The sequence below is a fragment of the Salminus brasiliensis genome, chromosome 16 (assembly GCF_030463535.1).
Source record: "Salminus brasiliensis chromosome 16, fSalBra1.hap2, whole genome shotgun sequence".
NCBI classification, from domain to species: Eukaryota; Metazoa; Chordata; class Actinopteri; order Characiformes; family Bryconidae; genus Salminus; species Salminus brasiliensis.
Genome location: NC_132893.1, coordinates 24,878,222 through 24,896,504, shown reverse-complemented (window position 1 = coordinate 24,896,504; position 18,283 = coordinate 24,878,222). Strand labels below are relative to the sequence as shown.

Below are 18,283 nucleotides of genomic sequence, written 5' to 3'. Positions count from 1 at the left end.
AACAGGCTGTACACACAGCAGCTACTCTAAGGACACAGACTTCAACCAAAACAAAGAATCATCCAGACAACCCGCACACACACAATTATACTTAAGAAGGCTTAAAAAGACATAAACAGTACTCCTACATACAGACAGACTGAAAGAATTACTCCGCTCAGCTACAGAAACCGGGCTGTAAACTCTTTACAGAGATTTTATTTACAGTGGTGGTGAAAGGAACCATCCAAAAGCAGTAAACTCACACATGACATCTGGGTATATATATATATATATATATATATATATATATATATATATATATATATATATATATATATATATATGTCCCAATATGTTTCCCCAAATACATATATACACGTGTAATGTTGATAATGTTAATAATGTTAAAAGAATTGTAAATATTAAAAAAATATATAGACATATATATTTATTCATAGGTATATACACTGGCTATATATATAGGTATACATATATATATATATATATATATATATATATATATATATATATATATATATATATATATAGGTATATACACCTACCCTGGTAATGCCACTGACAAGCGCATATGACAAGTGCATAGCTATTTATAACTTAATAAAGGCACCAAACTAAATGTAGTCCAAGCTTGACAAGATTTGAGTCATGTAAGAGGCAGAGCCTGCAGGGCCTCGGGAGTGAGGTGGGCCTTGGAAGTCCCAAACATCAATACTGGGCACATGGCCATGGGCACTGGGCAGTACTCACTAAACAGGGAGCTACTGTGACAGTACCCCCCAGCACTCCCCTGTACCAACACACACACACACTACTGAGGTAACCCAGGGAAACGCAGGGACACTCAAGTCCCATTCCCCTGGAAACGAGACTTGAGTGACCCGAAGGGACTGGACTGGAACATCCCTGAGGACAGGAAATGGAACTGACCTGGGAACAGGTGGTAGAGTAATAACCTTCGTCCACAAAAACATACTTCACGAGCACAGGAGAAAGGTTCAGCAGACACGACTGAAGAATTCAGGTACGTGAAGAGGGGTGGGGGGGGTGGGGGGGGTAACTCAAGCGCGTGCACACCGTTCCCCTGCCCTTCTGTGCCCCGCTGTAGCGCCAATTAACGCACAACGGACAGCAGTCAGCGGGGAGTGGCTAAACACACACACACACACACACACACACACACACAGCTAAAAGTCTGAACCGTTACACAAAGAATGGACGTTCAGGGGAGCCGTTTGTGGTTTCTGGGTCTGCTGAGTCTTTGCTCGGTCATCGGGCGAAGCTCAGGAATCACCAGAACTTTCTTCATCGCCATTCGGGAGGAGGAGTGGGATTACTGTCCGGGCGGCGTGAACCATGTCAGCGGGAAAAGTGCTGCAGAGGACGAGTGAGTTTTACTGTTTAACACTGTTTGAAATCTCAGACTAGGACTGAAACAAATGCTGGTATTTAGCAGAAGTCTCATAAAAAAGGCTAAAAAGAGCTCTAAGCTTTTTTCCAGCTTAGTTCTGGACTGTTGCTCTCTGTGAGTCGCGTGAGATGAGCGCACATGAACGCCACGGACTTGTGATAGTGCTAAGTGTCTTATCAATAAAACGCTGATAATTGTATTTTATATTGGTTGTATTTTATTTATTTAGCAGCAACACGTGGACTCTGCAGTCTAAGATAGTTTTAATGATTTTCTCTCTTCCACACTTAAAAAAAAAAAAAAAGATAAGCATGATACTGGAGAAAACAGTGCTGATGCTCATACACTACTCTGGGTTTGTGGTAGTAATGCTACTTGCTGTCTATTGGTTTTTAAATAATTATTACATTACATATTACATATTTAACAAACATAACAATATTTTTAAGATTTTATCATAATGCTCCCATCATTTTTTGTCACAATTACATTATATGTAATTTTCAGAACAGTGTCGGATTAACATGCTCTACATGCAAGTTTTTTTTATTTAGGTTGGCAGCATTTGCCTCCTTATGTTTAAGTGGGAGAACCACATTTTAAGGCAACAGTAGGTACCTTAAAGTAACAGCTTCACAATTATGTTGATGCTCCTCTCACTTCAAGGAGAATAGCGCCTCTATCATTGCTACTCCGAGCTCTGCACTTTGGTAACTTTGGTAAAGCTGGCAGGATAACGCTCATGAGAACTGCATAAAACTACGTAATTGAGACAGTTCTGTATCTCACAGCTTGTCCAGAAAAACGTGTCATTTAGTGTCAGCTCATAGCGCAAATTGCATACACTTCCTGACTGTAGGGGGAGCAAGAGCAAGAAATTACAATTTTCCCTTAGTGTTCTGTTGCTAGATAACAGTCTCCCAGAACCAAACTTCAACACACAGGAGGTTTCCTTTTTCCCATGATGTACATTGTTGGGAGTGAGCTTTGCATATACACAGAATTTCTATGGTTTAGGTTAGTGTTTTTATTAGCTCCTCCAAATGAAATATAAGTTTTGCTTCATAGAATACATATCTAAAACTGGTAAAAATTAATATACACTATTGTGTAATGAAGCTCTTTACTTAACAAGTCTTGGAATTTGGAGGTAATCATGTGTAAAGCTAGTTATTAGCATAATATTTTTTCATTTAATGACACAAAAATGAATGCAAATAAAGTATCCAGTAAAATTTGACATGTGTAAATGTGACATCTTAACCAGCTTAAATTCACATTATGGTTAAAAGGCCAGTACTGACTATAATCTTCCAGTTTCCCAAATAACAGTAAAGGTATTATCATTTAATTGTGCCAGAATTGTTACTATGCACTGCTTTAGTGTGATTGTCATTGAAAATTAATTACAAGCGATGTTTTGACCTTTGAATGAAAGTGAATGTAAAATATGTTTCTTCTAAGTAATTTAGAGAATTTCTATTTATTGACACAGTGCACAGAGCAGCTACAGGGTTCAAACCATGGAAAAACAAAAAATTGTATAACTATAAATAAATATAAATATTTGTTTTTCTTTCAACAGCAGCGATATACATATTAGTTAGGATATGAGAAAAATCAAAACAAATAAAACTCAAGATGTCTGACATTAACTATGGTGAAAGCCAAATGTTTAAGAAATGTGGCCTACTAGTATATGCTAAAAACCACAATGTAAAAAAAATTAGACATTAAAAGATAACATTTGGGATTATTTGTTGTGTTTAGTGTTACAATCACCCTTTCAGATTTAGGATTCTGTGGATAGCTTACTGTCTTGTGATCCCCTTCAAAATCATAGATTCACAGTTTATTCCATAAAATAAAATATTGCTGCAGCTACACCTGCCTGTTTTGTCTGGACCTTTTTTATTTGATCGTCTGATACTAAATGGCTGATGTTTTTTGTCAGCTGTTTCTAGTAGATAACATTTCTGCTGAATGCTGCGTCTTTAAATTCACAGAGTAAGATTGTGGACAGAGGGTCCTGATCTAATCACTTCCTGTCAAGTGTACATCCACAATTGCCTGTTTAACATAATGACCTCTGATAACCTCTGATGACCTCTGACAGAGTTCTAACATTAGTGATTGTCTTTCACTGGTTAATCTCAATGCTTCTGTGTAATGAATGAGCTCACTTCATTTCTATCCTATTCCTCCTATTGCTGTTGTTGTGCTGTTTGTTTTGCTTTTCAGTGTTGACCAGAGGAGTATGGGTTTCTCTTATGGGTTTTGGTTCCTTCCAAGCTTTCTTTCACTTGCTTTGAGGGGCTTGGATCTACACAGCTTTCTGTAGAGCTGCGTTTGAGTAAATCCAGACAATGTTTCATCTTTCACCTTTATAATAAGCATGAAGTGATAGAACCTTTATATGTTTTGTTGTCTTTTAGGCATGCATCTGTGTTCCTGCTACAAGACCCCCATCGGATTGGCCATGTATATAAAAAAGCAGTGTTCAGGCAGTACACAGACGGATCCTACACCCAGGAGGTCCGTAAACCTGCCTGGTTGGGCTACCTGGGGCCTGTGCTTAGAGCTGAGGTTGGAGACATCATAGAGATCCACATGAAGAACTTTGCATCCAGAAGCTATTCCATGCACCCACATGGAGTCTTCTATGAGAAGAACTCAGAGGGTAATATACCCACATAATCCTCTTGGCTCAGAATGCTATAAAGACTTAGAGCATAGCCTGTGTTTTGGCAAAACAGTATTTGACTTACTGTAATGCACAAGGTTACAGTAAGGCATATACTGACAACCACTATCTAAGAAGACTGGACAACTATGAATGAAGTAAAGCACTCATTCAGCAGATGCTGACTCTCCTTAATCATAATAAGTAGTATCTGAGTTCAGAGATGACTAGTTAGGGTTTGGCTATGAATGGATATTGTTCTTTGCCTTCCCTAGTCACACATGTGGCGCTAGGCTTGTAATAAAATAGAATAATAGATGTTCTTTAACGAAGCTGAATTGTAGAGGGGAATTTTAGCAGGCCAATCAATTTTAACTATCATATGAAATTACCACAAGGGCATTTAGAATTTGCTGTCATTTGACTAACCTCATTATTTGCAGTACGCTTATAACCTGAACCTCTGGTGCATCTACCAAAAAGTGTCTTTTAATTCTACATACAGACATACGATATGGACAAAAGAATTGGGGCACCTGCTCATTTATTTCTTTTGAAATCAAGAGCTTTAAAAAAGAGCATGTCCTGCTTTTGTTGGAATAACTGTCTCTATTGTCCAGGGAAGGCATTCTACCAGATTTTGGAGCATTGTTGTAAGGCTATGATTGCATTCAGCGACAAGAGCATTAGTGAGGTCAGGATGTTCGATGATCACCAGCCCACCTCATCCCCAACTCATTCCAGAAGTATTGGATGGAGCACCATCCATCATTCCAGAAAACACAGTTAAACAGTTCCTCTGCTCAATGCTGGGGGGTTTTATAGTCTGGCTTACGCCTGGCATTTGGCATGGTGCCAGTAGGTACAGGTGTATCTGCTCCAGAGAGTCCTATTCTATTGGCAGTACTTATCTGCAGGTACAAGACAAGCTGAGCATTTGCACATCTGTGTCAGCAATGGGTGCAACTTAAAGTAGCTAAATGCATTCATTACATACAGTGTTCAAAATGTCAGGTGGCACACGTCCCCCATCCAACCTATAATTGCACCTATGCTTTAACTTAGGAACAATTTGGTAACATGCTAATTACTTGGATCAGGAGTGTTGGGAACAGGAGAATGCTGGGCTAGGGGTAGTCTAGAAAAAGGGTTGGGAACCAGGGTTACTGATGTTGCTGAAACTTGCTTTAGCTCATGATGTCCGATTCTCCACTTGATTCTCTAGAAACTTGATGCCCTAGCCTTTTGTTTTCCTTTGTTTTGTTTTAATCTGAGAGGATCAAGACCAGACCAGGAAACTGGCTAGACCTTTTCTTTGTCCTTTTATCCTGCCTGTGTCAATGGTCTTGTCTGGTTTGGTCTGATACCTAATACGGAGGAAGTCTTCTTGGACCGTAAGCGGAGGTGCTGTTAGTGCTATTGTGAGACCTTTTGGCAGAAGGACATTGCAAGGATGCTAGACTTGATAAATTGCCCACACCCCATGCAAATCTGATTTCTGTGAAACCGTAAAGTAAACCACAAGGAAAGGGGTGTTAATTACTGTAGAAATGATTGGTAGGTCAACCGGTAACTGTAAAAACGGATTAGCACCATATTGTGTGAAGGCACTGGGGTAGTCTCCATGAAAACTAGTTCCTTTGTTTATATATTTAGGGAAGCAGGAATATCTCTTGCCTGTGATGCCATAGGAAAGACCCCAAAACAGCCATTAGATCAGGTGAAAGAGAAGAAGCAATGCAGTATTATTGAAATAATTAGTGGTGTTAGTATAGGAGGCAGGTGGGTATGTGCCGGCTCAACAGTTTGCAGTGCTTTATCAAGTTGGTGCATTTTACTACAGTGGTGTATTAAAAGAGCCAGTTTCTGTTTACATTTTCTGGTGGCTTGTGAAGAATAATTACAGTGTAATTAATAGTCCCACCAGATGAACAAACTTGCAAATTGATTTAGTGACGTTTGTTTGATCCTGATTTGTTTAAGTCAAACAAAAGACCTCATGTATAATTAGATGAACTGGCGTTGTTGCTGTATGTGCCATTGTATATATTGACTGCCTACATACATTAGAATACATAAAAAAAAAGGTTTGAGACGGTACCCCTCCAGGGCTAAACATTATCCAGTCTTATCCTCAAGACTGAGAGCATCTGATTCAAACAGGGGAATCACAAGTGTGCTCCAGCTTGATTGCAACTGAAGCCCACAGCCACACAGGTCCTTTAAGACTTAGATTAGTGACCCATAGTAGCCCTTTCCTGCATGAATTATGAAATACACACAAACAGATGTTTTCACAGGTAGAAATATTTCAGATATTTTGGCATGCAACAGTGGAAATGTGATATGCAATGCACACCAAGTGAAAACCAAAACCCTGGTGTAGGACACAGTGTAAAGCACTGCTGGATGTTTGCCTAAAAACAACATTTTCTCGTACTGACGGTCTGAGGACTACTGCAATGTTAGCATCGCTGTCACTGTCGCTGTGTTTTTATTGCTAGCATTAAAGCGTTAGTCACAAGCCATGTTCATAAGATCCTGGGCCCTTTACATCTAAAAACTAGTACATAGATTAGATCATTTTATTGTATTTTTTTTCTTGTGTATTGAAATTATTTTATTATTTTATTGTATTTTATTATTATACACACACATTTCCTATTAAAGATATATTACTTAATATCCTAGATATGTACTGGAATTTACTTTAAGCATAACAATAGTAACTGCATCACATGTGTTTGGAGCGAAGTGGTGATAGATGTTCTATGTTTTAGGGGCATTGTATCCAGATGGAACCTCTGGAGCACTGAAGCAGGATGATGGCGTTCCGCCGAATGGTACACACACCTATCAATGGATTGTGAAGCCAGAATACGCTCCCACACAGGGGGATTCCAACTGCCTGACTTGGGCTTACCACTCACATGTGTTTGCCTCCAAAGACATCTCTTCTGGACTCATAGGAGCCCTGCTGACTTGCAAGAAAGGTGTGAACGTTATTCATCTATGATGAACTGATGTCAGTAAAGGTGCCAGTATGGATTTTGGAGAAATACTATAGAATAACTACTCCAGGAATACTCTAAAAGAAAAAGCCAATGGTTGTCCTCTTGTCCTGAATTGTCCTTTCTAGTAAACTAAGGTACATTACAGGTGTTTTAAAGGAATAAAATGATATTCTTCAATGGCATCGCTTCAAAGAACCCATTTAGCACTATTATTTTAAATGAATATGTCACACTTCATCTGTCCATCATATTGCGTTCAGTAGTGCTTTTCTGTTCTTCATTAACTAAAATATGCACTTGTTCCACTCTAAATTCAATGATTTTCCCTTTCTTGTAGGTAGCCTGAAGCCTGTTTCTGAAGCATGGGGTGACTACTCTCAAGTGCAAAGGACGGATGTGGATCAGGACTTCCTCCTTATGTTCAGTGTGGTGGATGAAAACCTGAGCTGGTACTTAGAGGAGAACATCCAGATTTTCTGTTCTGACCCTACTGGTGTGGACCCAGATGATCCAGACTTCCAGCGGTCTAACAGGATGAACGGTAGGCATTTCCCTTTTATCCAAGGAAGGGGTGTTCACAAACATTTGGACATACAGTACACCTTTATTTAATAAAAAAAAAGTTAATGTTGGACTGTGATGATGGACTGTAAGTGATGATTGTACTGTCATTCATCTTAACTTATAGCTATTAATGGGTATATGTATGGGAACCTCCCTGGACTTGACTTATGCCAGAACCGAACTGTGGCTTGGCATCTCCTCGGCATGGGCAACGAGGTAGACGTCCACTCAGCATACTTTCATGGTCACACGCTTCTGATGCACGGGCACCGCGTTGACGCCGTCAGCCTGTTTCCTGCTACCTTCCTCACTGCAGAGATGACCCCCTATACAACAGGAACATGGCTGCTCAACTGTCAGGTCAACAGTCACATACAAGGTAGACCTCAAAGAGGTGTTTCATTTTGAAACACTGATTTCTTGAGATGTTCTGATACAAGGATGTGGACCGAATATTGTATTATGTGCAGTTGTGTTGGAATGATTAGGAGAGGCAATTCTATAAGCACTGTAATAAAATCTGAGCTAGTCATTTACAATCTTACAAGAGAGAATCTTTTACGATGGGGGTTTGACCTTTATGTTGTATGTAGTAATAGTAATGGAAATGGTGTGCAGATGGCATGCAGGCGCTGTTTCGTGTTTCACCCTGTGGACTGCAGGGTGATTCTGTGGCTCCTCTGAACGGGAAAGTGAAGGAATATTTCATTGCTGCTGAGATTGTTCACTGGAACTATGCCCCATCTGGATTGGACACCCTGACCAATGTTTCACTGATAGAGAGCCAGAGGTATGAAATCTGACTGAAACTCACTGAATGCCACTACAATTTCAATATTTTACACTACATCATTTTGATCCTCTAACATTTTATGTTTGGACACCATTAAAAAGCTGATAGCACGAAAAAATGCCTTTATTTATTAGATAAACCACTACTGTTAAACCACTAAAGCCCATTTAAACCATGCCGCGCCAGGCCGCACGCAATACGATCCTATATTAACCAGTGTAGCCTTTTACATAGATATTATTTCAGAAATACACAGACAATAAAGCCATTTTTAGCCTGTATTCTGATCATGGGAATGGCATAATGTGTATTGCATCAGCAACAAATGCACTTTGTGGTACACATGAATTAGCCTTCATGTTTCCTGTAACTGTTATGTACAAATGCATTATTTCTCATTATTCCTGTTTTTTTTTTTTTTTGTATTGACAAAATGTTTATCTGCTAAAAACACACCGTCAACGTTTAATATATATCTGTTTTCATACCAATGCCGCCTGATTCTCAGCCCCTCAGAGGTATTTTTCGGGACAGATGGTGGTCGTCTTGGCGGGGAGTACAAGAAAGTGGTATTCAGGGCTTACACTGATCACACGTTCACCATCCCAGTGGAGAAAAGCAGCATGGACACACATCTCGGCATTCTTGGTAAATTCCACTGTTTTGTCCAGCACATAGAACATATGAACAATGTTTAGTGTATAGAAATGCATATGCATTAAAACATTACTGTTGTAAATGAATAATGTGCTGTGAGCGTTGAGAAGTCACCAGATTTTAAAGAACGGACATCAAGCTTCTCCGGGATGCAGTTTTGTAATTGCTATGACGTGCATTCCCACGCAAAGCAGGAAATGTTTTTCAGTTCCATAAGATGCTGTAGATCTGTTTCTACATACTGTTTAAAACATGTAAAGAAATACGATGACACCACATTTGTATTCAATGCATCCTGTTGATAAACAACATGAGCACCACTTTCCTTTTTGGTTCTGTTCTTCCTTAGGTCCTGTACTGCGTGCTGAGGTTGGAGACATTTTGCTGGTCACATTTCTAAACAATGCTGACAGGGGTTACAGTATCCAGCCCCATGGTCTCCAGTACATGAAGGAATTTGAAGGAGCCCAGTATGAGAACGGTGAGAGAGAGAGAAAATGACTTGTGGTAATATGTTAGCAGTGTAGAAGTGTGGTCATATGTTTTCTGTTAAAGAAGTTGGAACTTCTAGTAACTGGAGCTGCCTTTTACTGGCATCTGTGAAGGGGTGGATATATTATGCAGCAAGTGAACAGTCAGGTCTTGAAGGTCTAGAAAGAAATGGTCAAGCATAAGGATCTGAACCACTTTGAAAAGAGCCAAATATCAATGGCTAGATGACGGGGTCAGATCATCCCCAAAACAAAGTGTTCCAAGAAAGGACAATCAGTGATACGGCGACAGGGTTAGGGGCACTTAAAGGATCTGCTGCTAACTTCTTGGTGCCATATACCACAGAACACCTTCGAAGGTCTTGTGGTCTCCATGACTTTATTGTTCAGATTAATGTTATAGCTGCTTGGTATATATATATATCTCAGTGCTTTCCTTTTCACAAGCTTTTTTCTCTTCATCACTTACATTTGGGTCTCAGACGCAGGGAAAAATGGATCTCATGTGCAGCCGGGAGACTCTTTTACATATAAGTGGCAGGTAAGGGAGGGGCCCTCTGAAAGCGACCCGCCCTGTATCTCCTACCTGTACTACTCCTCCAGCGACCCCATCAGAGATACTAACTCTGGCCTCATCGGCCCCCTGTTGGTGTGTAAGAGAGGCGCCCTGAGCTCCAACAACACTCAGGTATGTATGCAGCCCAGATGCCCATTTTTTGGTGTGTTACCTGGGGAGAAACCTTAATGTAATGATTTCTGATGGATTGCTGTGGGATGCAAGGAGATACCTGGTAGATCCTGCTAGTCAAAAAAGAACAAAAAAGAGCCGGTTTTGAAGATGATGTTCTAATTCTTTGCTTATATATTAAGAGAGACGTGGACCACGAGTTTTTCCTGCTCTTCTCTATTTTGGATGAAAACCTGAGCTGGTATTTGGAAGAGAACATACAGACATATGGGACAAATGAGTCCAACCCAGAGGATGAAGCCTTTGTGGAGAGCAATAAGATGCATGGTAGCCTGCTTGTTCACTCACACAGTCACTCACATATCCCATCACATCCCATAAATCAATGCACAGCATTCTTCTTAGTTTTATTCACAATGGAAAAATATGGATGTTGAATTTGTTTTGGGTTAGTTTTAGAGACATACATAATGATACAAATAATAAAAAAATAATTTCATATTGAATGATTCATTCTAAACATCCATACTGTACATTCATGTTGAATGTATAGTACGTTTTAGCATAAAAATCATCAAATCAAAAAATTAGTTACATAATCTGTTGTTTGTGTGTGTGTTTGTGTGTGTGGAGCAGCGGTGAATGGCTACATGTATGGGAACCTACCTGGGCTGGAGGTGTGTGAGGGCGACCGGGTCAGATGGCACATGCTGGGGCTCGGCACAGAGGTCGACGTGCATACGGTTTATTTCCAGGGGAACACCTTTCGCAAAGAGGGCACCACACGAGACACACTCACCCTGTTCCCACACACCTCTCTGAGTGTGTACATGCAGCCAGACACAACCGGTCAGTCACACTTTTAGCACTGTGGATGAAGTGGACTCATATAGGTGCATCATAAGTATTTACAAGCTATCATTCAAACAGGGATGAAATCAGGGAGTATAAGTGGTCAAAAGGACAAATATGAGTACAGAAAATTAACAATACTTCTAGAAAATAATAATAGGATTGATTTTGGGTTAAATATTTATGATAAGTATAATAGGTATCAGGTTACCAACTGTATGTGGTTATATTGTAATTTTGTAGTTAAATTGTAATTGTAAAGTGTGGCTATTTGGAACCATGAGTCATTTTGGTATAGGTAACACAGCTGAAATTGGTCAATATTAACTTGCAGGGCTGTTTGAGGTGAGCTGCCGAGTGAGTGAGCATTACACGGGAGGCATGAGGCTGCAGTACAGAGTAACTATGTGTAAGGAGAGCCCGTCTGCACCACCTGTTGTTCCTGCTGTGCGCTACTTCATCGCTGCAGAAGAAGTGGAGTGGGACTACTCTCCTCAGCGCACATGGGAGCTCCAGAACTTCAACACCACAGAACAGGAGAGGTACACAGAGATCATCAAAGATCAGATGGGCAGACAATATGACACTTCAAGGGTCGACAGCATGGAAAACTGGATCATCTTTTTTAGATTAAAAAATAGTGTACAGTAGACCACCAGTCCATGTATGGAACTTCAACTCCAAAAACAGTCCATTTTGATTGCTTGTTTTTGTGATGTCACAAAAATTGACTGCCTATTTAGCCTCAGCCATTCACGATGAGGTTATGAGATGTGCCTTAGCTTGGGCTGCTTTTTCATTATGGATCTTTTTTTTACACAAAAATGTTTGAACTAAAAGTATTAACCGTATTAAACAAAAAATATATATAACATTCGGTTCACTCTCTAGTCTATACAGGCCATACGTGCCAACTAAGTGACAAAAACAGCTCATTTTAAAATCACTGTTTGAGGTTGAGGTTGAGGTCACAGAAAGCAACTCAATTACATACCTCCACCTATTTAGCCTACGATGATTAAGCTCCACAGTTAAATTTACTGAAGATATGATTTTTGGTAATGTTAGTCTTCATGTGGTGTTGTAATTAGGAATGTGCCGATCAGGTTATTTTGCCCCTCGATTTGATCCAAGTCTCTTAAAGCTAAGTATCAGCCAGTACAGATCCAATTCAAACTGTGTTTGTATAAATAATACAGTCACACAGTTTAAATATCTGCTAATAAATACTGATGTAAACACCCTTTATTATTATTATTATTATTATTATTATTATTATTATTGAGACATTCTGAACTAATTGATTACTTTTAGTAAAGATTTTCTTAAAATGACTGTTTTATGTTGTATTTAATATCTTATAATCTCATCTGAATCACTTTTCTGGCCATTAAACTCCCAGTTGCTTTGAATCACCGCAGTCAGGTCATTTGTGTAAGTGTGTGTGTAGTGGTACACATTTTGGACTGATATCTGTTGTTGTTTGTTGACTACTGATGTAAAATAACTGGTTTAATATTTTATAGAGGCTGAATGTGCGTGTGTGTATTAGCATTAGCATTAGCCAGACTCGGTTCTGAATACGCTCGTTAGTGCTGGTTTAAAAACAAAGGTGTGCAGTTCTCCCGCTGGTAAAACTGATGTTTCAGTGATAGTTTTATATAGTTTCAGATTTTATGCTCTTATGTTCCATTGTAAAGTAGTTCCACACTGCTCTCTAAACTGAGAGGACACCAGATGGCGCTCTGAACACTGTGGTTAAAATAAAGACTCAGAACTGGAGTGAGATTAAAATAGCAGCTACACAATCCATTCAAATATGCTTGTATCAGCCCCATTAGATTGAGACATCATTGCTTTTAACATTTATAAAATATATATATTGTTTGTTACTACTGAACTGTCTGCCCTGAGTTTGTAACGGATGCTCTGTTTCTCAGTCCAGGTAGTATATTTGTGGAGACAGGCGAGAACAGACTTGGTTCCAAATATAAGAAAGTAGTTTACAGGGAGTATACAGATGACACTTTCCGGACCAGAAAACAGCGCCAGCCTGAGGACAGCCATCTGGAAATATTGGGTATAGTCTTTTATAGAGTTTTCATGTTGATATTTATAATTAAAGTATTTAGCAGACACCTTTAGGAGATTGAATGAGAATCCAGTCTCCTGTATGTAGGGGAAGAGGGGTTGACTACAATGTTATATCCATGTCTCATATCAATAATATTTATCATCGTTATGATTATCTCAATGAAACACTCATGTAAATATGTGCTTGTGTTTCTAGGCCCAATAATCAGAGCAGAAGTTGGGGATGTTCTCCAGATCACATTTTTGAATAAAGCTAGTCGGCCGTACTCTATACAGCCTCATGGAGCGAAGACCTCTCCCCCACGTTCGCAGCCTGTCCCACCTGGTAAGAAACATCACTACCAGCACCTTACAACAATCAACTGACTTTATACCCTAAACCTAAACAGCTACACTGGATAAAAGGGCAAGGTGTCATTTTAATGGTAATGGTAATAATGCCAGTTTATTAGTCACACCTTCCATATAGGTGAACTTTGTAGGTACACAATTACTGACTGTACTATCTGTTGCTATCTGTTGCTGCACAGTTTACCAGCCACCCTGTCCATCAGTGGAAAGACACCATAGGAGGGCCACCGCTGAGCAGATACTATGCTGAACACTGCAGTGTGTATTAAACTAGTAGAAGTGTTCAGACATGGCAGATTTTTTTTTGTTAAACTGCATAGTGGCCATCTTGTCTGTGGACAGTTAGAGACTGTATCTTATCTTTTCCTTCAAATTTCTTTCTGTGCTTCCTCTTTCCTCTTCCTAGCCCTTTATCAGTTGTCCATTTCTGACCACACAAGGCTTTATTTTCAGTTGGTTGACTATTCTAAACCCATTATTGACATTATATGAAATGACAGTCAAATGCACCTGATTTGGCTACTCGGTGTAAAAGCATATTCACTGTAGGTTTAAACAGTTGCTCAATTTAGAGTGGATTAGAAAATGACATGCTAGGTTTTATGCAATTTAAAGCAGCATTATGTAGCTTTTTTACTTTTAAATTAACAGCTTTAAGATCATGTTCCTGCTCCACATATCCGTAATATTGGAGTGGAGTGGAGTGGAGTGGAGTATTTCACCACTAGTGTTACTATTCAGTACACCAAAAACTGCAGTATGTAACTATACCTCTTCAGTCTACATGATTATTTTACTTTTGGTGCTGGTTCTGTATCTTGAAATGCCATATTGCTGCTTTAATACAAAAATAAAATATTTGATTGCAGGGAAAATGAGTAGGCATCAGTGGAGTGTTCCAGAGAGGTCTGGCCCAGGCGTCTCTGACCCAAACTGCATCACCTTTGCCTACTACTCTGCTGTGGACTTTATTAAGGTGATTTATCATGACAAATAATATAATCTCTACTGCTGATATCCTCATAGTAAGAAGTGGAAATGTCTGTTTTGTGGACTACAGGTTGTGGACCTTGTGAAGGTTTTCTTGGAGATTGTTGTTGATGGTGTATTGTGTTACAGGACACAGTAAGTGGGCTAATCGGACCACTAGTGATCTGCAGGAAAGGAACACTGGGTCCAGACAGACAGAGGCTGGACGTGGATCGGGAGTTTGCTCTACTCTTCTTCATTTTTGATGAGAATAAGTCGTGGTACCTGGAGCAAAACATTAAATCCTACTACAGCGGCTCACTGCCTCTGCTCAGAGACGAACATTTTCAGGAGAGCAACAAAATGCATGGTGAGACTTTGAGTCAACACTGAGTCATCATAGCTTTTAAGGTTGAAAGTGGTAGTTCAGCCAAAAACGGAATATACACAATTCCCCCATAAGCCATTATGAAGTGAAAATGAATAGAGGCTTAAAGCCATGCGTTTGTCACTATGCCAGCTGCATAACATTGTCATTGTAATCAATTATAGGCTATATACTCTAACACTGTGACATACTGTTGTCCTTAAACATGGAAAATACAAGACAGCGGGTATGACTGCTGGTATGAATGTTCCACATTTTTAATGGAACTTCAGCCAGAAAACATATAAGCAAGTCCATCTGATGTTTTTTTTAAGAAATCACCATGCTTTGAGGCAAGTGTGTAATGATCTAGAAAAGCACATTGCAAAATGATGTAATCTTTGTAGCTTGAATTGAACTTAATGTCCTGACTGCTCAATTGAGTAAATTGAAATTTTGGCTGAACCATCCGCTTTAAGACTAATTGCATTTCTGGCATCTACAAGTTGGCACAGTACATCTCTGAATTAAATGCCCTCAATCCATTTCAAACCATTGGGGAGAATTGGTACACTACATGTCCAAATGTTTGTGGACACCCCTTCTAATAAATGCATATAGATACTTTATATTGCACATAATGCTCACACAGCTTGTCTAGTCTCTGTATAGAAGTATTGTCAATATAATAGGAGGTTTTTTTTGAAGCAGATAAACATGAACCTGCTGGCACCATGTCTAATGCCAGGTGTGGGCGAGAGGTGTATTTGCCCCCGCCCAGCATTGAGCTGTGAAGCAGTGAAACTGTGTTCTCTGGAATAATGGTGCTCCATCCAGTACTTTTGGGATGAGTTGGACATGAGGTGGGGTGGTGATCCTCCAACATCCTAGCCTCACTAACACTCTAGTCGCTGAATGCAATCAAATACTCACAGCAATGCTCCAAAATCTAGTTGCAAGATTTCAGAAGAAACAATGCAGCATCAGCATTAGAATAAGTCTATGCTGTAGGTCCTTAGCTACTGTATTCAGTCTGTATCAGATGTTCTGTATATAAAATTTTTCATGTTCTGCTTTCCTGCTCCTGCAAGCAATCAATGGCAAGCTATATGGCAACCTTCACGGACTGGACATGCAGAAAGGGGAGAGGGTAAACTGGTATCTGCTGGGGATGGGCAGCGAGGTGGATATGCACACTGTCCACCTGCATGGCCAGACCTTCATCTACAAGGTGAAAGTGCAACACAACACTCTTAACATCAACAAGACATGCATTTGTTGTCTGAAACTTGCTTTTGTTCTGGAGCTATAAGGCTAATGTCGCCAACAAGCAATGCAAATATATAGGTACCCAACTAGCATTTTGCAAACCGCAGTGTGTCACTGTTCCACAAAAATGTAGTGTTTTGTAGTGTCATGTATTTTCGATTTTTTTGCTAATATGAAAAATTGCATCAAGTTACATTTTTACAATGACCACACCAACAGAAATGCTCAAAAATGACTTGAAATTGACTTGGAATGACTTGATTATTAATTATTTCAGTGAAAATTTAAAGTAAATTCATGAGAAAGTGTCCCAATCGGAACTGAAAATGTCAGATTCAGTGTTGTCATTCACACTGCCACACAGATCACAGTTACATACGACGAAAAAGAACAGATTTAGTTACTTTACCTGCTGTGTGAATGTAGTCTAAGATCACAATGGGAACAAGGAACGCAGACCACAAGCCTTTCCTTTTTGCTTCTCTCATATTTCGAGCAGACAGACCAGGCCCACAGGGCAGATGTGTTTGACCTGTTCCCGAGCTCGTTTCAGACGATAGAGATAGTGGCAGACAGCGAGGGAACGTGGTTGTTACACTGCCATGTTGCGGACCACATCCTAGCAGGGATGGAGACAACTTACACCATCCAGCCCCGTGCAGGTGAGCCGACTGCTCAAAATCTTGTGCAGATCCACCCTCTACTTAAATGTTCAGCTGTGCTGCAGTGATGTTGCTGTCAAATATAAGCTCTCCACTATCCAGAGATAAGACACTATGAATATGTATGTGTTTCAGGTGGCAGTTGTGTGGGTCAGCACCTGAGCATCATTTTGATCCTGGCTTTCATTTCCACTATTGGACTACTGTGATTTGGGATAAAGGCTGCTTTAGAGTGCACTATTTTACATTTTATTATTAATCAGTTTGTTCTTTGTGTTTTTGTGGTTCTGCTTGAATTGTGTGAGGTGTAAAATAATGCAGTGATTATATTTCAAAACATTAAGACTTTACTGTTCTGTGATCTGTGTTACTCTTCTGTGTTCTGTGTGTGTGTTGAGAGCGAGAGGAACCTGTGCTTATTAATGTGTTAAAGATCTGATTAATAGTTGCATGTCTGCCTCAATGCAATCTGCTCTTCTGATGATTTCCTTCAGGATCAATAAAGTTCTTTGTATCTGTCTATATATCTATATATATATATAACATTACATGCAATAGCTAAAATCCCCCACGGGGAGGCACTCTTACGCAGGTGTGAGATGAGAGGTTCAGAGAAGTTCTGCATCATAGAAACCGTAAATCCATAATTAGAGAAGATGAATCTTCAGGGCAATTTATTATGATGCCTTCCTGTCCTCAAATGAAAGTGATGAAGCTAGCATTGCTTTTCATTTACAATGAAGCAACACCCATAAAAATTAAGTCACAAGAACCATGATGATTAGTTAAACAAGCTGGGACATCACTTGTAGAGATGCACTTTTTTTAAAGTCAATCTGGAATTATTTCATAATATTTAATAGACAAAACTCTTGTATTTCGGTAATCTTCCATCAAAATGCCCTGGAATTTTCCTGTCTTTAAATGTCTTTGAGTCCTTCACTATGCTCTAGGTTGCAGGCAAAAATAATACTGACCAATAATGCCATGTTTCATCTCTCTCTCTGACAACCCCCACCAAGCACCAAGCAGAAACCCCTCAGCTAAATCAGAGACACTCTGCAATACAGTGGCATTCAGGTTTGAACACCACTGGTCAAAATTTCTGTTAAGGAGAATAGCTTTAGATGTTCCAAAATGCTTTAGATGTTCCTTTGAAAACGTCTAATGCTGACTTCTGTGAGGAAGATGCAGGAAAAGGCTGTATTCTGATTACTCTTCCATGATTGTCACATTTATGCAGGTGTCGCTGCACAGTAGAACAGTGCACCACCACTCAAATGTCTGCTAAATCCTCATTAAGATATTTTGCAGTCAAACAGATGTTCTTATTTACCTTTCTAGCAATACTACGAGCAGGTCTCTTGGTAAGTTTCCCAGACCCTTGTCTGCCACCAATCCTGCCATTAACTGCAGGA

At 39.6% G+C, this 18,283-nt stretch overlaps 1 protein-coding gene across 1 annotated transcript; it reads left to right on the top strand.

The window, feature by feature from the left end:
- Positions 1–1,080: 1,080 nt before the first annotated feature.
- Positions 1,081–17,288, top strand: hephl1b (hephaestin-like 1b). The gene is made up of 19 exons (XM_072658189.1): positions 1,081–1,387; positions 3,847–4,091; positions 6,875–7,087; positions 7,446–7,649; positions 7,797–8,051; positions 8,291–8,462; positions 8,974–9,113; positions 9,472–9,603; positions 10,096–10,301; positions 10,484–10,628; positions 10,938–11,150; positions 11,488–11,695; positions 13,094–13,233; positions 13,444–13,572; positions 14,468–14,574; positions 14,718–14,937; positions 16,026–16,165; positions 16,703–16,865; positions 17,001–17,288. Exons 1-19 carry the CDS (start codon positions 1,215–1,217, stop codon positions 17,072–17,074), a joined length of 3,279 nt encoding a protein of 1,092 aa, XP_072514290.1. The 5' UTR covers positions 1,081–1,214; the 3' UTR covers positions 17,075–17,288.
- Positions 17,289–18,283: the final 995 nt, after the last annotated feature.

Coding starts and splice junctions, on each gene's coding strand:
- hephl1b (XM_072658189.1), top strand. CDS start 1,215: ATGGACGTTCAGGGGAGCCGTTTGTGGTTTCTGGGTCTGCTGAGTCTT. Junction 11,696..13,093: donor AACACCACAGAACAGGAGAG/GTACACAGAGAT, acceptor TCTGTTTCTCAG/TCCAGGTAGTATATTTGTGG. Junction 14,575..14,717: donor CTGCTGTGGACTTTATTAAG/GTGATTTATCAT, acceptor ATTGTGTTACAG/GACACAGTAAGTGGGCTAAT.